A 21,594-nucleotide genomic window follows, 5' to 3' on the forward strand; every position below is an offset into this window, starting at 1 on the left:
ATTTTAAGAACGTCCACTGGCTCATTTTATAGAAGGTGATATGAATTCAGAAAGATCTGAATAATGCGGCTTGAAGAGCAGGAGTCAAATGTTAATATGACATTTAGGATATCCAGCACAACATTAACATATCAAACAGTCCACAGAACACATTAAAATATTCAGACTCCAGAGATTTCACCCCGACCTTTAACTCGTCCATAAAACACAATCATCATGATTTTGATTTATTACACTTCAAAATTTTGCTGTGATTAAACAATATTGTACTTTATACAGCAATGGCAAAAAAGGTTTTTTTGTTTGGTTTTTTTTTTTTTTTGTTATTAAAATCTTGTTGATTTATTGTGCAGTGATTGAACTGAATCAAATTTTTGGAAGAACAATCTGTCTTTCAGATGACAAAAATATTATATCTCGATACTTGAAGACATTTTTCCAATACACAAAATGTATATATATTCTGTATGTGTGTATATGTGTGTATACATAATATATATATATATATACAAAAGTGTCTACAAAAACAGTGAAATGGAGAAAAAATATAAAAATCAATAAAAAGTATTTGTTCATTTTACACACACACACATACACACACTAGCTACTACCATTCAGTTTGTTTGTAATTATTAAAAACAACATAATCTAATGATATCCATGATATCTGAGAAAAGTATACTCAGACATCACAGTATCAATATTCTATCCTCACATCCTTTCAGGACGTTATTTACCCAACAGAAGTTTGTTAGATAACTTGCCGAGCATGATGTAATTTCCTTTTCAAAGCCACAGCAGGAAAGTTGATTTCTTTCCACAGAGATGTTATTTTATGAATCAGCGCAAATGGACAGGCGAGTTTTTAAAAGTGTCTGAAGGTTCGGTTGGAGGTTGTCAAAAAGACCAGACGTCTAGACGGTATTTTAAACATCACACACAGCGCTCGCTCTCCATCAGTGGGCTATGAATCAGAGATGAAATTAAAATAATTTCTGCTCATACACATACACATACAATAATAAGTGTTATAGTTGCTCATCATCTACACAGACAGAGAGTGTGTGTCAGTGACAGACTGTCTTACAGCTTAGCCGTTGGTCACAGTGTAATAATCAGTGATGTGTTCTTGTAAAGAAACTTCTTTCCCAGTTAACTTACAGGAATAAACTCACAAGGACACGAGAACAGCTGCGTACTTGCCTCTTAACTTTCAACTAGCAACTACATAACTAGCTAGCTAAGTTACCACGGGAGGTTAGTGCTAGCAAAAACCAACAAACTTCAGTATTTATGCCAAATGTGCATTGTCCACTTCTAGCCTTATTTTTAAATCAGATTTGAAAGCATTGTTAAGCTAAAATAAGTCAAATATTTGCTAAGTAGCACACAATACAATCATGTCTTTGGTCAGGTTAGTCGAGTGTATGCTCATGGACAAGCCAAACAACAGTAAGAGAACAGCGAGGCAAAGGTCTGGTGTGATGCTACGTAATAACTAGCAGCTCCTCCATTTTTATTATCGAACAAAGACACCATTTAACACTAATTTAGCTAAAAAAACAGAGCGTTTTCAGGGGTGTGCTATGTCATCGTAGCAAGGGGTCAAAAATCATAAATGATATGGATGTTAACCTAAAGTTCCCGCAGGAGGCTAGCTAGCTGCTAGCTAGCTCAACAAACCCCAGAACCAACATCTGTATTAAACACTACTTATACCAAACAAGTAAATATTCAATAACTGCATTGTTCATTTTTAACAAGTTCACATGAATTGTACAATTTTTTAAGTCTTGTAAAGATCTTACTGGCGAGACACCAAACAATGCATGTCACAGATTTAGGTAGGATCAAGAACCTGAACTCCTGAGACACAAGAACAACCAAGAAGGCATTATTATTATTATTATTATTATTATTATAATTATTATTATTATATGACGCTGCTTGTACAGTTACAGGAAGGATATATGAAGGTACAGTAAATCCTGAAAAAAAACCTCCAGCAACATTCATGATCCTTTTTGATTTTTTTTCCCCACTTCTCTCGAGGCTTCTTCTCTCACCACTAAGCCCTGGCCGCTTTGCTTTTGTGATCTCTCTAATCCAGCTTCAGAGACGCCACTCCAACACGCTGCCCTGAAGCACCTATTGACTCGGCTCTTACTGCCCCGCCTCTTTCAAACACATTGATCTGCTCTGGCTCTCATAATGAGCTTGAAAAACCTCGGCCTCTGTTTTCCTCATTAACCCTTTAGTACCAAAATGAAACGCTTTCCAAGCGATGTTAGGAGGAAATTGTGAAGCTTGATTTCTATAAATGTGGGTCTCAAATTGCTAACAACTGAGACGCAGCACTTCCTGAAGTGTTTTATTCCTCTGATGCGACAGCAAATTGCCAATGATTGTATTTATAAAACGAATGACGCATCATACTTTTTATCCATTTATAGTTACAGTTAATGATATGGAACATCCCTGAATCGAGTTCGCTCCTGTTCTCACTTACGTTATAGCAGCTACAAACAGTCACTAAAGATGCAGCTTGTCTTGTTAACGGGAAGCTGTAAAGCGTACCCTTTTCTCTCCTGAAGTCTTTCCTATGTCAGAAAACTTAAAGTTCATCTTTTTTATCCATTTATTGTTACATTTACTGTTGTGTCCATGAAACATGTTAGTACCTGTTTCCACATGTTTTAACAGCACCAGCTTTCAGCTAAATGTATTATACAGCTGCAACAACTAATCAATATTATCAATAACATGGATAATAAAAAATATTTGGTAAAGAATCTTGTTATGGATTAGTTAACTTGACAACATTTTCACTTCCTCTCAACATCACATATCTGAAATCAGGGAAATACACAAAGCAGATGATGCAGCGCTAGGTCGTGCAGTACAGCCAAAAGGAAAAAATATGACAGCATATTACTTTAGAGTGACCTCACAGTGGGCTGATTAATCGATTAAACATACATTCTTTAGATGCAGCCCCAATATACAGTATTTATGACTGTAATAACAAGGCGTAATGTCGTGTAAGCACCAGCGCTTAAAGTTTTGGCCTTGACCCCAATCCACAATCATTACAACTGTTATCAGTGACAGAACAGACAGCCTGAACACCAAACAGTGCAACAGCAACCTATTAAACCCCATCTGTCAGAATAATGCATGGTAATGATAATGGTGGGGTGAGAAGCTAGTGGAGAGAGGGAGAGAGAGAGAGAGAGAGAGAGAGAGAGAGAGAGAGTAATGACATTTCTGATAAAAGAAGACTTGCAATTATATTATCTAATTAAAATGTATCCATTAAAGCAGAGATGGGAAATAAGTCAGCATAATGTCAACATGTCGATTGCGTAATTTTTCATCGCAGCTCTTATTAAATCATTTACTGTTTGTAGGCATTAGATAAAATAATACTGAAGCCGTTTGTACACAAATCGGTACCTTTTACTCACAGTTTTAACCATCGTATTGTAATCAAATGGGCCTATTTCAGATTTCAGGGGAACGCCGGGTCCCCACTTTGCCCCAGACTACCTTCATGGTACCGTCATTGCTACGCCTTTTATACCTTTAGTTAGAGACGTTACAGGGTTCTTTCTGCAGTTAGGGAAAAAACAGATTTAGACAGAGTACAGATTTAACAAACCTCTGAAAAAATTAAGCACATTACTTAACTGTATGCAATAATAATTTCTATTATCTCTGTACTTTAATAAAAATAACACTTTTTTTATTAGAATTATAATTAGATTTCTGTTGATATTTTTTATATACACTGTGTATTTATAAAATGTGAGCCTCGTGATAAATCTAGTGACTTTTTAAACAGATGTTAGTGACTGTCCTGCACTCGATGCAGTTCTCCAGCTCACACCACAGCTCCTGTTTATACGAGCTGAGAGCAGCTTCACTCAACTCACCACCAGTGTGTGAAGCCAGTGAGAAATCACTGATCACCATCGTTTCCAACAACCAATCACTGATCACCATCATTCCCCACAACCAATCACTGATCACCATAATTCCCCACAACCAATCACTGATCACCATAATTCCCCACAACCAATCACCATCGTTTCCAACAACCAATCACTGATCACCATCATTCCCAACAACCAATCACCAACATTCCCAACAACCAATCACTGATCACCATCATTCCCCACAACCAATCACCATCATTTCCAACAACCAATCACTGATCACCATCGTTTCCAACAACCAATCACTGATCACCATCATTTCCAACAACCAATCACTGATCACCATAATTCCCAACAACCAATCACCATCATTCCCAACAATCAATCACTGATCACCATCATTCCCAACAACCAATCACCATCATTCCCAACAACCAATCACTGATCACCATTACTCCCAACAACCAATCACTGATCACCATTACTCCCAACAACCAATCACTGATCACCATCGTTTCCAACAACCAATCACTTATCACCATTACTCCCAACAACCAATCACTGTTCAACATCGTTTCCAACAACCAATCACTGATCACCATCATTTCCAACAACCAATCACTGATCACCATCGTTTCCAACAACCAATCACTGATCACCATCGTTTCCAACAACCAATCACTGATCATCATTTCCAACAACCAATCACTGATCACCATCATTTCCAACAACCAATCACTGATCACCATTACTCCCAATAACCAATCACTGATCACTATTGTTCCTAATGACCAATCATATTCTGATAAAACAAATCATATTGTAACACCTTCTGATATCGATATGCAAATGATCATGCTGAATCACTGAATATGGTAATTAGCCTATGACGTCATCTGGAGACTTCTAGCAACTCTTTGAGCTTCACAGACCCCACGGTGAGACCCATGCAGTTAGAGGACCTGGAGGCTATTTAAGATACATGTAGCTGCTCTGTAGCTTTATTTCCTGTGGATTGTTTATTGTTTATCCTGAAAATATCCTGCGTCATGATTTGAGATGTTTTTGCCAAAATCTTCACACATATACACTGTTGCAGAGATGCAAACCCATGCAAACACACAGGCTACACACCCTATCACTACATTTTGCCTAACCCACACACCCCCAACACACACACACACACACACCTGCCCTGCTTCCAGTCAACAGGGTGAGATACCCATCAGAAACAAGCTCGCGCTCCGTTCAGCGTGACTGCTTTCCTTCAGATTCCTGAATGTTTGCTGTAAAAAGAATTTATGATAGAAGATAAAGCCCCCCAAACACACACACATACACACACACACACACACACACACATTCTTCTTACCATGCTATGTAAACAATACTTGAGCTCACACACGCACACGCACACACACACACACACACACACACACACACACACAGACAAGCGCGCGCATTCCTGATAGGTTACATTCGGTAAACGGCAAACCGGCTGCCGCGCGACCCCTTTACCGCTTATATTATACTGCGCACGAGCGTCCAAACTCCCCCACTTTCAGCAGTTGGAGTAATTAATTAAGGCATTAAGGTATCAGTCATTAATAATTACTCACTCTGAGTGTTAAGATATCATATCAAATCCAACAACAGTCTCGTGCACTTGGAGGAACAAGGCCCCGTGATACCGGTTTTGGCGTCAACGGAGAGCACCGCGCGCACTTACCGACGCTTCTGCTGGGGATCCAAGCGCCGCCGTCACGTGAGACACGGCCGCCAGACGGGGCGCGCGCACCGGGAGCAAGCAGGAACCCCAAAAAAGCGTGAAAACTCGAGAAGAGTAACGGAAACCCGCTCCTGCTGTAGCTCCGCGAGCTAGAGCTCCACCGTCCCGCCCTCTCTCTCTCTCTCTCTCTCTCTCTCTGTGTGTGTGTGTGTGTGTGTGTGTGTGTGTGTGTGTGTGTGTGTATACACTGTCAAGAGCGCGAGACCGCCCCGGAGCTTGGAACGGATGTGACTTGTGTTGCGCGTGCTTTCTGTATCATGGAGAATGCATAAGCTGCTGTTAGAGGAAAATAATCAACGACGTTATGATGTGGTGAAGCGGAATCACTGTTGCATCCCTAACGTTGATTATTTTCCTATAACAGCACGCCCTGAAGTGTTTTATTCCTCTTATACCACAGCGATTTGCCCACGATCACATTTTTTTTAAATTTAATAAAGAATGACACTTTTTATCCTTTTACAGTTACATTTAATGTCGTAGAACCTCCACAGAATAAGTTAGTTCCTGTTCTCACTTGCCTTATAGCAGCTATAAACAGTCGCTTCCTAACCAGCCTCACTTTTTCTCTCTCTTGAAGTTAGTAAGACAAACAAAAGCTTGTCATGTTACCGAAGTCGTCGAGTTACAGCTTTACCTCTGACTGTTACAAAGCGCTGACACTGGAGACTCCTTCCATAAATGTTAAATAAACATCTCCTTACTGTAAGAAAACTTCACCATACCTGCAATCTGTAAAAATCTGTTTATTATCAGTGGAACGTCCGCTTCACAAGTCCCTGTGAATGAGCTGTTACTAAAGAAACGATAAAGTATCAGAACCAGAGCATTAATATAAACCTGTGATTTACAGCTGCACTACTGCCAGAGCTGCTGTTATAGACAATTAATCAACACCTGACGGCTTTCCGACCAATCAGAATCCAGGATTCAACAGCATTCGACTGTAGTATAAACAATTTAAGACACCAGGTAGAGAGACATTTGGGATTTGGTGCATGTGTTAATGTGCCCATTATGATATGACATTATGACATTAGGCCATTGACACACTCACACACACACACACACACACACTAACACACGCGTCTCACTCGTTGACCACTCATATGTCCGGCATTCCCTGCTCGTCCTGTTGTGCACATGTAGCTGTCCGCACTCGTCTTCCTGCGGAAAATCCAGAACAACTGAGCTGCTGTTCTTCCCCCACTCCTCCGTCTCGCTCATCACCAACGGCTCGATGAGTAACGCAGCTAACAATCTGCTCTGGATTAATTATCAGCAGCTGCTGTATCGGAAAAATCATCTCACATTCTGTGTATGTGTGTGTGTGTGTGTGTGTGAGCCAGCAATGCCAGAAATCACTGACTCAGACACACACACACACACACACACACACACAAACACATGTCAACATCCTGAATGGCGTCTTTAAGTAGTCGCTTGATGAACAAAGCCTGAGTTTGTCCTCCATGTTGGAGTTATTTTAGCTTTAGCGCTAATGATGTTGTTGAAGATGCCTCCATGGCTGTTAGTAGGTATGAGGACACTGAAATCTGGACCACGCTACTTTCTGTAATCTATCTCCTCTCGCCACATTCAATACGGAAACAGTGACATCTTGTGAGGATCGGTTCTCAGCTGACCTCAGAGCAGCTCAGGAGAAACACTTAAGGTCCGCCCTTACGCTGCGTTCCCCTAACACTCAGAATGCCGAATTCCCAACTACGAAAAACTAAAGAATTCTCGATTTAGAAGTCCTACTCATAAACTCCCCTCATCTTCGAGTTCAGCAAGTGACTGCAAATCAAAATGGCCGCTCACAGCATCAGCAGTAAACACAGCAGCACCTCTTAACTTTAAATGATTTATCCTGTTTATACACGTGTTCGCTTTAGATCATCAACTTACAGACATATTCTCTTGTTAAATCTGTAACACTGACTCTACAGTTCACTGATTTGAGGAGGAAAATGTACATCAATCATGACAGTTAGCTGGCTAGCTAGTTGCTAACAAAAGACAAACATGGACGCGTCCATTTTTTCCCCACTTTGTAGCTCGAACGCATGGAGGTGGAAAATGACGTAAGTTCCGACTTCCCACTTCCCAGTTAAGTGATAAGTGAAGATATCTTGAGTAAAGGCAAAGTAAAATTGTCTGCCAGTTAGATAAGAATAAGACAATTTAAAGCTTAAAATGAGTAAAAAATATTTAGAAATAGGCTTAATAATCTTACATTTGTTTAAAAACAGTCTATCAAAGAGAAATATTAGTTGAATTTGACTATAGTTCAGATATTTTTACTGGCTATTATACATATTTTTGTTTATAATAACACTTTTTTATTAATTGCCGTACTTTTCCCTAGAATATAATTTTCGTTTTGGATAAGCAAGTTGAACGAGAACAAATTGTAAAAATGTAAATTTAATAAAGGAAATAATGAGTGATATAATTAACAGTGAAAACTTCAGTAAAATATAGATCCTATTCATAGCCCTGCTCAAACCGTAGCCTTTCTTTGTGAGGATGAATTGTTATGCGAAAGTTATTTTGACTCCTGCGGGAGTACAATCTTAAAAGCCTCACTGCACATTCTCTCTCTCTCTCTCTCTCTCTCTTTCTTATTCAAATAATTCTGCAGCTACTGGGACAAAAAACACACAGCGGTCTTATTTCCTTTGCATTTTCCTGTTTATTGCACTCTGCGTCCTGCTCAAAATTCCGGATATGAGACGTGTGTTTGGTTTCCTACCTCCTTCTCCTCCCCTTCCTCCACACAAATTCGACAGAGAATCAGTAAGAAAGAGAGTTTCAACTTCTTTACATAGTAATGTACGCATGACTGCACTCCTTACTCCTTAGTTATTCGTCCTAATAAAAACAGTAGTTTCTATTAAGTTTTTAGGAAATATAACGTATTTATATAATAATACAAAAATAATCAATAATCAGCAAATCATCAATCACGGTTAGGAAAATAATCAGATCATGCGCTTAAGAAATGTGACGTGAGGAAAACTCCACTTTTTACACATCAGTCATTCGATAATCGGCTTTTAATTAACGTTTACCACCATGACGTTTATTAGTTTCCTTTAACATCATGTTTTATTCTTCTTATACCACAGAAATTTGCCAACAATTACAATTTTTATATATTAAAGAATGACATGTCATACATTTTTATCCCTTCATAGTTAAATTTAATGTTGTGGAACGTTCATGAAACATTTGTGAGACAAACCCTACAGCTGTAGTCTGTTTAGCTAGCTAGCTATCAAAGCAACATTAGCATGAACTCACCAAATCTAAGCTAGACTTGGTAGTTAGCAAGTAGCAAGCGAGTAGCAATGCTTTTATACATTTCTGAAATTAAAAAGATTAACTCATTTCTAAGCATGTGATGGATTGCACTGTTAGGATGCTACTCTGTCTGTCTAGCGCTAGTTTGCTTTTGCTTTTCGTCACTGTCAATATGACCTATTGACCCTTTAGTCACCTTGCTAGCACTTGTTTTAATTAATACAGTTAACCAGTTAGCCAGCTAGCAATATCCATTGTCTTTTAGATAGCTATATTAGCCACACAGACCTTTTTTCATGCTAAGTTATATTATATTTTGCACAGCCACCTGTGCTAAAGCCCTTTATACAAACATCAAGAGTATAAAATCTAAAATTAATAAAACCCCTGCTGTTTCAGTTTCTGTTTTGTAGAAGCTGAGGGTTTTTGCAGTTTTACGTTGTCAGACCCAGACTCTGCTGATTACTGCTCATCTTCTGCCTTGTGTTTGGAGCAGAAACAACCATTTAGAGGCTTTAAATTGGAAAAAAAAAAGAATTTGCTGATATTGGTGTTATCACTGCAGCTAACATGGTGAAGGAATAGTTTTTACAATACACATTTAGTTCTAGTTTCTGGGTTTTTACAAACAAAAAAACCTCACTTTTTCTCTCCACTGAGCACCAGCTGACCGAAATGACCATTATTCATGTTCTAATATTGGACATCAAAAACAGCAGCCTATTTTCTGACTTCCCGCTTCTTCTAATTCTCTGGCTTCCTTAATAAACCCATGTGTTTCTAAAGTGTCTAAAATGGTTCCTGGGTTCCTGGCTTGCTAAGAAACATTTCTAGGCTCCAAGTTCCATAGCCTTTAGGTTCATCAGTTTGTAAAGAAGTTCTTTGATTCCAGGAAAAGTTCAAGAATGTCTGGAAAACAATGTCACGGAGTCCCTGAAAAGGTTCCTAAGTTCCTTCCTAATGTCCTTGGGTTCATCAGTTTGTGAAGAAATTCCTGAAATTCCTTCTTTTTTTTAATTGAACTCCTGAAAAAAAAAGTTTCTGGGTTCCTGAGTTCCCCAAAGAAGTTCCCAAAAAGTATCTGTATTTCTAAAATAAATAAACAAATAAATATCAAGTTCCTGGTTCCTGAAAAGATTTCAGCAAAATTCCCTTGATTCCTACAAAAGTTCCCCAGTTTCTGAAAAAAAAGGTGCCTGGGTTCCTGAAAAGGTTAATCAGTTTCTGTAGAAGTTTCTGGGTTCATGAAAAGGTTCCTAAGTTCTTTATAATGTTTTTGGGCTCCAGAGTTCCAAAGAGATTGGGGGCCGGGAAAAGTTCCCCAGTTTCTAAAAAAGTTCCCGTGTTCCTGAAAAACAGTCTGTGGATTCCTGAAAATATCCGGACATTTCTAAAAAAAAAAAAAAAAAAAAAAGCCCCTAGGTTCCTGAAAAGGTTCCTAAGTTCCCGAAAAATGTCCCTGGATTCATCAGAAGTTCCATGATGGCTGAAAAGTTTCCAAAATATCTACAAAACAGTTTGTGGGTTCCTGATTCCAGAAGAAAAGTCTTTGGGTTCCTGAAAAGTTCCCCAGTTTCTGAAAAAGTTGATGAAAAGGTCCTTGGTTTTCTGAAAAGGCAAGTAAATAAAAAGTGCTGCTAAAAAAGTTCCTGGTTCCTGAAAAAAGTTTATGGTTTGATGGAAATGTCCCCAGTTTCTGAAAGGATTACTGTGTTCCTAATTGTCCATGAATTTTCTGATGTTCCTGGATAAATGAAAATGTTGCTAAAACGTTTATGAGTTCCTGAAAAAAGTTCATGTGTTCCTGACATGGTCGCTGAGCTTCTGAAAAGATCTCTGAGGTAAACATGCACCTAGAGCACCAGGAGTCCTGGATCATGTGTCCTGAGGCTGAGACTTTTGGGTTTGAGCTACACTGGAAGTTTTTCCTCACAGGCCACCAGAGTTCCAGCTTCACTTCTCGTTACAGCTGTAATTTATGTGTTTAACGGTCAGGTCAGACTGGAGCTGGTTTTTGTGGTCCATGTTGTGTGGTGCGAGTGCTAAAAGGTGAAGGACCTCTGTGTTTTAGATGTTACAGGAAGTTCAGACAGGCAATAACATTAGCGGAATACATGTAGATCGTTGTGATGCAGATATACGACTCCTGTCACAGCGGGAGGTCTTGCTAAATGAACCAGCCCTGCCTCAGTTAAACCACATAAATAAACCTGATTCATGTCCGACACGTCCAACACGACTACTGTCTTCAGCGGAGAAGGATGTGTCTCTGATACCGATCATAAACCACAAGAGCAAATTGGTTGTAGCTGCTTTCATGAGGAAGTGAAAACGTTTCCTCAAAAACATCATAACATGCAGAATAACACGCTCTCTAACTGCATTAACAGCAGAACCTCCAGAGGTTTACTGTATTACACCACTCTCACCCTAAAACCACTGCTCCAGAGACAAAATAATATGACAAATGAGCAAAGAATCGTGATTAATGTTCATCGGATAATTAAATTGTTCCAGAGTGATGGATTGGCTAGCCGCAAGCTGTCCAAAAGAGCTGTGTTTTAAAATGCAGAAGTAGCATGTTAGGACCACTTCCAGGATTAAAAAATGAGAGAAGGAAAAAAGAGTGGCCTTGTATTCATGTAATTGTGTACTCTCACTTATCAGTTGCAAGGATTAGCGGAACATGAGAGCTTTCAAAACAACCTGAAAACACGGACTTTAAATAAAAAACTGGCCTATTACATCCCAGTGGTGTTGAATTCTGGATTCTGATTGGTCAGAAGGTGTTGATTCATTTTCTATAACAGTAGTGCTGACAATAGTGCAGCTGCAAATCTTTAAAAAATTAAAAAATGTGTGTACTTGTTGATATGATGAAGTGTTCTGTAAGGAGACTTTTATTTAACATTTTTATGGAAGGAATCTCCAGTGTCAAAGAATCAAACTAGAATTAAAAAAAAATCAAACTATTAATCAAACTAGGAATCAAAGAATCAAGCTTGAAATCAAATCATGAGTCAAAGAATCAAACTAGGAATCAAATTATGAATCAAAGAATCAAACTAGGAATCAAAGAATGAACCTAGGAATCAACGAATCAAACTAGGATTCAAATTAGGAATCAAAGAATCAAACTGTGAATTAAAAAAAATCAAAGTAGGCATCAAAGAATCAAACCCGAAAGGTTCTCATGTCCATTTCAGTCTTTTTGTCCCATTTTTCACAAACAACTGTCAGAAGACAATCCTATCACATGAGATCTTTCCTGTCAGACAGTTTGACATATTTTACATATGGACAGAACTAAGGTTGGGTTGCTATTTGTAAGAACGGCACATCATTGTGTTATTGTGTTTTGCACTGATTATACTGAAAAAAAAATCCCTTGAAAGAAAACCTGCCTAAGGATATAGAGCAATTCACTGTTACATTGAGGAAAGGGTTGCATTTGCATTTAAACTACCTTGTTCCACTGTAAGAGAACTCTTTAATAAAGGCATGACATGCAAATTTTCCCAGAAAACTCACAATTTAGATTTGGCACAGCTTGAATCAACGAAATGTGCTTTATATGAATGGTTTTCACAAGTCGAGGCTGTAAAAAGACGGCTGTTCTGCTGGCGAGCTCCCAGGCGGGAAAGGTGAATGTGCTCGTCTGAAGCCCGGCAGGAGGCCTGAAGTGGATAAAGGTTCGTCCTGGAGGTCACCATCAGCTAATAACTGCTCTGTTTGCCTCCTGCTGTGTCCTCCATCCATCCCTCCAGTTTTCCCTGTGCTGCTCAGATAACACAGCCCACTTCCCCCGTCACTGAATCCAATCACGAGCTCGTCTGTCAGCCCGAGCTGCCTGGGTGGACGCTGTGATGGGTAAATACATCTCTGTCAGAGGACAGATGTGCAAATACGGGCTGCAAGAGATGATGGAAAATCTGAGAAGTGGAGCCAAGAAGGTGGGGGAGAGTGGGACAAAGAAGAAATCTCGTCCAATATATCGTGTCCCGACGCAAGACAGTCAGCCAAACCAGTGCTGGACATCAACGTGCCATGCTGTGCCACACTATACAGCCTCTCCATCAGCGCAGATGCCCGTCATTAAGATGACAGCCGTGACTCAATGGATTTGTCTCGGTGTATGCCTGAAATGCATAGAGCAGGAGGGAATGGACTTTGTCCACCTGCTGCTGCCATTATGCCACATTCGCACAGGCACCTGCTCCTGCGTCGTCTACACACACCACATTAACCTGTGGCTCTAATCTACAGCTCCCACAGACCACTGAATCAGCAGGGTTTAAACAGAGCGCAATTCTGAAGCTTCATTTATCAATCATTTAGGAAATTTGTGTGTAAGCTTTTTTTTTCGGCCAAACCGAGCTAAAAGTTTCGGGCCACGTTTCCAAAAGTTTCAATAATTTTCTTTATAGTTGTATGTTGATAAACTGTTAAATATCAATCATCCATAAATTACCGAGCATATTCACGGCAGAGCTGATTTACATTTAGCCACGCCTACAAAACTCCAAAAAAAAGGCAAAGCTCACAGAGAGCTGAAAACGACAAAATGATGACTAAACTGTGATCCAGCGCTTTCTGTCATTTTTCCTGGATACGTCCTTTTCCTGATTCTGCAACATGACTAGTGGAAAAATAATTATTTCCACTATAACACAGCGCTGTTTAATTCGCGAACCTGACAGTAGTTCCTTAAAGGTGGCAAATCACAGGTTTATATTAATGTGCTCATTGTAATACGTTATCCTTTTCTACAGTAGCAACTAATTTACAGGGACTTGAATAGAAGACTCTTTACGTAACCAAAAAAAGCAAAACTTATAATTGTTAATGTGGTCACGAGATGTTGATTTAATGTTTATAGAAGGAGTCTCCACTGTCAGTGCTTAGTAACAGTCAGATATAAAACTGTAACATTACGTTTTCCACCATACGTTTTCCGGACAGAGGTGTTTTCCGGTTTCTCAGTAACATCACAAGCTGCAGGTTTTTTTCTCTTATTAATTTCAAGGGAGAGAAAAAAAAAAAGGGAGGCTGGTGAGTTAATGACTCTTTATAGCTGCTATAACGTAAGTGAGAACAGGAACTAACTCTTTTCACAGACATTCTGCAACATTAAATGTAACTATGATAAAAAGTGGACAAAAAGTATGATGTCATTATTTAATAAATAAAAATGAATTGTTGACAAATTGCTGTGGTATAAAAAAAACTTCATAACATGCTATTAAAGGAAAATAATCAAAAATTAAATGGAAGTTGATTATTTCCCTTTAAAAGCACATCTCATTATGTTTTGCTATGGGATTCTGAATGTTATGTAAGTACTGAGTTAACAGTAATTACTATGCTACCATAAACCGCAAACAAATAGGAACAGGCATAGGAACAACTCCGCTAGTGCATAAAATCACAGCAGTCACAAGAGTTTTAAGTTCTAATGAATCTGAATAAACTAATTCAAACATTGTGGGTACAGAATGTTTCTGGTAATGGATGAGGAAATTGTAGCTTATAGCTTCCTGAACCCAACCTTCTAATTTAAGCATTTGCGAGTCTGAGTGTAGGTGGAGTGAATGTGAATGTGAACTGAACTCTAACCCCAGCTGTTGCTCTGAGGAAACACTGCGAATAAAAACAGATGTTTAAATGATGTGTGAATTCGGGCTCTGACAGTTCCTCAACCTCAGCAACATCATTCCAGTTCATAATTGGTCTCAAGTAGAGATGTGTGTGAGACTGTTTTTTTTTTATCTCACTCACGCAGTTATTATTTTAGTTTGTACCCACTCACACTATTTTGGAACAAATTTAGTGCACAGAATAATAACAAACTAGTAGCCAAATCTAAACCAGCATGAGCCTGACCAGGCAGTTACTAAGGATGAATATGGTAAATACATCACGCATCGCTACACATTCATGCTGATATTAATATACTTGGTCTTTGAGTGACTTTTTTGTTGCGTCCTGCAGGATCCCAGTCCCGATGCACATCTCTACTCTCCCTCCTTTCTGGCAAGCTTCCAAAAAATAGTGCTCCTCCTATTTCTTATCTGTATTTGTATTTGTTTAGAAAACATTATCTGTTCATTCTGAATAACGCATTCATATTCGGTTGCATCTCTTGTGGGCTGAATTACAGCTAGCTAACTGGTAAATCAGGGGTTGACTGATGTCTTCACTCAGACTTGTTGGAGCGTAACTTGGCTTGTAATTCGTAGTTACTTCTGCTCCAGAAACTCTTAAATGCAGCAAGAATTCTCTACAGAATGTAAACTATGAAAGTAAAACTGCATTGATTCCTTACCCTTCCATTTTCTTGTTTTGGTGCATTAGCTTCAGGGTGATTTGTGTGTGTCCGTGGTGTGTGTGTGTGTGTGTGTGTGTGTGTGTGTGTGTGATCAGGTGGTTTCTGAACTCTGTGTCTCCTCTTTAATGAGTGACCAGGACTACATTATAGCCTCATCCAGGTGGAACCAGACAAAGAGCTTCTGTGTGCTGGATGTATAGAGACACATTCCCAGGCCCCATACACCCCCAAACACATAACTAGCACAAAGAAATGCAAGGTCAGCCTCTAAGGAGAAGAAAAAAAAAACATTTTTGGCAAAGGCAACAGTTTCCTCAACACGTAGCAAATGTCCGATCCAACAGTACGACATTTCGGTATGAAATACTGCGGAAGGAACAGACACAGGCTGGAAGAAAAACGGCCAATTATGCAGACGGCAGCATTGTGTTGGTTTGGAATAGCCAAAACACATGCTACTTCCTGGCTGGAGCCTGGGGACCCTGCTGAAGGAGCTCTGCTGTAAATGCCTGAGGAACTGACAAGCACCGAGACGCTCAATCAACAGAGGTAGAGACGCAATAGCGCTCGCTAATCTCAGCTAAAATACTACAGTCAGCTGATTGAGGAATAATCATTAAGGAAAGTGATGATAAGAAACTTTTACGTGTGTGTGTGTGTGTGTGTGTGTGTCCATCGTTTATCAGGTTTAAATAGCAAAAAACAATCAGCACAAAGATGTGAAAGAGACAGATTTTGGCCAGATTAAAAGTTTGCAGCTCTCGGTTTATATTAATGCGCTCTTTCTAATACGTTATTGTTTCTATAGTAACAGATCATTTCACATAAACAGATTAAAAAACGCTTGTAATCGTCAATCTGGTGAAGTTTTCTGTAAGGAGATGTTTAAGATTTATGGAAGGAGTCTCCAGTGTCAGCGCTTTGTAACAGTCACAGTAACAAACTACAACAGACTTTTTGAGATCAGATATTTGCCCCAAGAATCATGATGTTTGTTTTTGTCGCAAATAGCTAATGCTAAAAACCGGATGAATATTAACCAGATGTGAAATCAGATACAGATGTGGCTTACATTCGATTGGAAAAAGTCGAGTGGTTTTATTTTTGTTTGTTTGTTCGGGTTTTTTTGCAGTTTTGAATTACGCTAGGTTCAACCAATAATGCACGTTAATAACGTTTCTAGGGACAGAGCTTCATTTTTTAAATCTTTATACTGACTGTCTGCAAATAACAAGAAACAAAATCCAATCTGCATTAACATTAACATATCTACATTCATTGTTATAATGCAGGTTAGCTGGTTAGCAAGCTAGTTTGTTTTTAAGCAAATATCATCAATAACATTTCACCATTAATTTTTAAATATGTTACAATTCTCAGTCACTGTTTTGAACATATGCAACACGGACATAAATTAAACCCAAGAAAGGAGACACGGCCTCATTGTTCCAGGCACAGACTCCTTACTGCTGGTTCTCAACACTGCTGTGGTGTTGTTTTTGTTGCAAATCTGTGAAGTCAAGAAGCGCCTCTGAAATTACAGTGGAAAAACAAACATAAAATCTGAAATCTTTTGAAGATTAAAGAGTCATGTGTCCAGAAATCCACTTACAAAATCCCCTCAAATCTTATGTATGTCAGTCTAAATGAAATCTTTTTCATTTTTATGTAAATGATGTGATTGAGAAACAAATAAATTCATCGATCTGTTAGCACGCATGTCCTCAGTTTGGTGTAAAAAATTCAGATTCACTTTGAGGCAAAAGAAAAGTTCTGCGTCTATCAGCTCCTGATGATCCATGTGTCAAAATGAAGTAAAAGTACACAAGGAGTTGCTAAACATGATGTCATTACTCAACTCTCTCTCTGTCTCTCTGTCTCTGTCTCTTTCTCTCAAATCCTTAAAGAAAAAGTGTTACCTGAAGAAGACGATGGAAACCCGGCAAGTCCAAACTGAGATAATGGAGCCTGCTGCTGCACTACGGCCATGATGGATGGATGGATGGAAGGATGGAAGGAGCTCCAGTAAAAATGAGGCTTTCCTGGAGCTTTAGCTCATGCTGACATGGCCCAGAGTGAGAGAATGTACTGAAGAGAGAGAGAGAGAGGGGGAAGGCTACACCCACTCCTCTCAATAGCCTTACACAGGGAACAATAGGGAATCCCAGCAGGCACTTTGCTCGCTGTTGAGCGAGGAGGCCGGCCCACGGATCAGCGGCCCCACTGCTGATTGACAGGCAGATACCTGAGAAAAACCCAGCCTCCTCATTAACTGTGATTTGTGGGAAACACGGTACAATGGCGTGTGTCACCGTTGAGCTTTGCAATAAGACACGGGACCCTTGGAGACACCATGTTACAAAACGCCATGTAGCAAGAGCTATTTTGGTGCACAGCCAAAAAAAATTTGCACAACTTTCCCGTCACTCCAAATACTATTATTGGTGTCCTTCATTTTTACAATGGAGCTGGCAATTAATGGAAGTCTGTCTCACCCAAAATCTCTTCCATAAATACTATACATACCTGCATCTTCGTATACTTGCCCCAAACACTGGCCAATAGAGAGATAACTCAAAATAACCAGTTTAAGCTGAATTAACGAGATACTAAGTCAACAACATAATAGCTTGAAATGACAACTTATCAAATAGAAATTACGGGATATAATGTCAAAATAATTATATAATACCTTGAAATAACAAATCAATAAGTGGAAACAAAGAAGATTAATGAATAATGATGTCATGAAACAATGAGATATTAAGTTGAAATAATGAGATAATAATTTGAATTAATGTCATAATATCTTGAAATAATGAATTATTAATTTGGAATAAGTTATTAAGTCAAAATAATGAGATATTAGGATGAAATAGTGAGTAATATCTTGAAATAATGAGATGTTATTTCAAAATAACTGGATATTATGTCAAATTACTACAACATAATATCCTGAAATAATGAGTTGTTGAGTTTAAATGATGAGATATTCACTCAAATTAACACCATAGTATCTTGAAATAATACTTTATTATATTGAAATAAGTTATTCATTCAAAAAAAATGAGATATTAATTTGAAATAACAACATAATGTTTCAAAATAATAAGATATGAAGTTGAAGTAAGTTATTAGGTTGAAATAATGAGACATTTAGTCAAATTAACAATATGGTACATTAAATTAATGAGTTATTAGGTCAATAAACATGATATTAAGTTAAAATAACTGCATAGAATATCAACATTTTGTCACACCTCGTGGTTCAGGGCTTCAGTAGTGTAGAACGATACCAAACAGCATTTCAAAGAAAGTGATTCCAGTTGTCTAAGATGGCTGCACCATAACGTTCCAGAGTAACCGTGACGTTTTGTTTAGAGACGACAGTAAGTCCTGCTCTGTCCTAAACCACATGCGGTTTGACTTTCATTCATGTTTTAGCTACAGATACAGTACAAAGCAATCAAACTTCAGACACCAAACACGTCATTGCCGCTCAACTCCACGTGAGCTTACAGGGAAATTGTGTACATCTGATTTCCATTTTGCTTCCTTTAACATGTATTCCTGTCATCTACTGTTTTAAAATCCTGTAGGTTCTGGCACTGTAAATCAGCTGTACTGAGTCCTGACCCCGAGATCCAGCTCGTTTGCCATGACATCTGTGGAGATCTCTGTGGAGATCTCTGTATTCGCTCAGTTTGTTTAGGAGATAAGCTAATCAGAAGACAAGCGCTGGAATCTTATACTGAAGCGCCGACCTCGCAGAACAAAGTCGAATAATCTGAACCGGAGCCTAAACCAAGATAACTGTCTCGACTCCTATTGCTTTACATGGACAAAGCTACAGTAACATCAATATCGGGATTACAACAGGATTAAAAAAAAGCTGAAGCTGTTTAATTTTAGCAGATATATAAAATAGAAATGCAAAAAAAGAAAGCAGGACCAGTGATAACGCATGACACATAGAAGAGTGTACTTAAGTATCATTTACCTTTTAGGTAAGGAATAAAACACTCTGTGCCATGCTGATGTAGGAAATATATTAACGATGGGGTGAGGTGATAAAGCGGAGGTACTGTTACCACCCTGAAGTTGATTATTTTCCTATAACAGCACATCCCAAAGTGTTTTATTCCTCTTTTACCACAGCAATTTTCCATCAATTACACTTTTTTTTTTAAATTAACGACATATTGTACAGTTTGTCCTTTTATAGTTATATTTAATGTTGTGGAACGTCTACAAAACAATGTAGTTCCTGTTCTCACTTTCATCATCTTTTTTTCTCTCTCTCTTGATGTTAATAATACAAAAAAAAAAAAAACACACAGCTTGTCATGTGACCAGAAGATGTCTGAAAACTTAAAGTAACGTCTTTATGTCTGACGGTTACAAAGCGCTGACACTGGAGACTCCTTCCTTAACCGTTACACAAACATCTCCTTACAGAAAACTTCACTATATCAATGATCGCAAACAACAGTTTTTTTTAAATGTGTGCTCAGGAAAATTTCTTAAAAATAAATGTTTAAAAAATAGACACTGGTATAAAAATTGATGTACACTAAGGTCTCCTTCACTAAGACGGAGTGAAACTCTCAGGTCAGATCAGGTCGGGTTGGGTCAGGTCGGGTCGGGTTGGGTTGGGGTTGAAAGGCTACGTGAGTTGATTTAGCCCTGCTGAGTCATTCAGCTTGAAATGAATGATGCCACCTCTCATTAAGGCTCCCAAAGAGTCTGAGAGAGGAACCTGACACCATATTTAACATATCTCACAGTCGCTCATGCTCCAAGTTCATAGCCGTAACTCTAAAAGTACAGCATAAACTGTTCTCAGCTTCCAGAACTAGCATGATCATGACATTTGTAGGAAATAAACCACTGACCGTACTCCTATAGGAGAATAATGTGGAGTATTTATATAAAACCAATTTTAGGAGCTTCGCTTTCATCATTTTACCAAAATACCAAAAAGGATAAGCTGTAAGCTCATTTTTCCTTATGCTAAGCGAAAACTAGCATAGCACGAGGGCTGCCAATTTCACTGTCTATCATCCACACTAATAAAGTGTCATGGTAAAGATGGGCTTTTAGACGTGTGAGAGGTTTAATATAATCTAAACAGGTATATTTAGTAAAGTAAATGTGAGTCGTGTGTTAGCATGCTTAAACACAGTAGTAAAGTAGCTAGCGCAGCACACCCTGAGTATGTAATAGGTGTTGTTACACATCTAAAATGTTCTTAGACAGTGCTGAAGTTTAATATACTGTATCTGTAAAATGCATTCATGTGAGTAGCACTTTAAACATTTAGTCATTTGCCAAAATGCAAATAAATCAATAAAGAATGCAATAGTTCCATCAGGAAGCTATTTTATACCTTTAGTTAAACTAAGCTAGACATGTTTTAATAAATTAGTCACTTAATAATGTCTAGTGGTTATAGTTTTCACCCCTTTTCTTCTAACAAACGGTGCTCAAATTCTGACTGAAGCTATAATTAGAGCTACAGTGTTTCATTTCACAGCGCTGTCACCACCTGGGTGTAGATTTCTGACCCGATGCCCACACCAGTGATTGAGCGTGCCATAAATCAGACAATAAATCCTCTATATTTGGTCCGTGACGTATTAAATTAGGAACGGATCCGAACCTCTCGGCTTTGCTGTCAGTTTGTGGGACGCTGAGGTCATTTCCAGCCATCAGGAGACCTCATCACATACACACCATCGTCCCTGACAGCTCGGAGAGAAGCTGGTGGGGAAGGCTGGATGTTATTTCAGGTTTGTAGCACATGAGCGAGAAGGAAGACCTCGTTTTTTTAATACGCTCAGGAAGAGGTTCTGTTTTGTAAAAATGAGATGCATATGAACAATGTGTATGAAATTGATGAAATGAAATGTCTGTGTGCCACCTGCTGCAGCCTGCTGAGTAAACTATACAAAGCAAAAAAAGATTATACAGACGCCTCCTGTGAGCTCGGGCTCTAGCCGAGGTTCGGTTTGTGCTAGCATGATGTGATTAGCCAGCTTTTTCTGTGTTGACTCAATTCTTCAATTCTGAGCCAAAAAAATTAAATAAAATAAAAACAGATGTACTTTTTTGTACACCTCATATAACATGGTGTCTGGTGTTGCTTCATTAGTATAGCACTGGAGCTACAAGGCTATTTTTTTTTTTTCTACCAAATTGGTTAAATAAAAAAATGAGATACGGGGCTA

At 38.6% G+C, this 21,594-nt stretch overlaps 1 protein-coding gene across 4 annotated transcripts in view; it reads right to left on the bottom strand.

Moving 5' to 3' along the window:
• arhgap24 (Rho GTPase activating protein 24) overlaps nucleotides 1-21,594 on the bottom strand; it is a 103,884-nt gene that overhangs the window by 13,310 nt on the left and 68,980 nt on the right. Inside the window, exon 1 of one of the 4 annotated variants that reach the window (XM_026928740.3) lies at nucleotides 17,284-17,844. The exons of 2 other annotated variants lie outside the window; for them this stretch is intronic. In XM_026928740.3, the coding sequence (XP_026784541.3) occupies nucleotides 17,284-17,353 (70 nt within the window). In that variant the 5' untranslated portion in view covers nucleotides 17,354-17,844. Of the gene's footprint in view, nucleotides 1-5,667; nucleotides 5,870-17,283; nucleotides 17,845-21,594 lie in introns of those variants that run through there. One more of the 4 variants, XM_026928742.3, reaches the window with a different exon arrangement.

Source organism: Pangasianodon hypophthalmus, chromosome 15 (genome assembly GCF_027358585.1).
Source record: "Pangasianodon hypophthalmus isolate fPanHyp1 chromosome 15, fPanHyp1.pri, whole genome shotgun sequence".
In the NCBI taxonomy this organism is placed as follows: Eukaryota; Metazoa; Chordata; class Actinopteri; order Siluriformes; family Pangasiidae; genus Pangasianodon; species Pangasianodon hypophthalmus.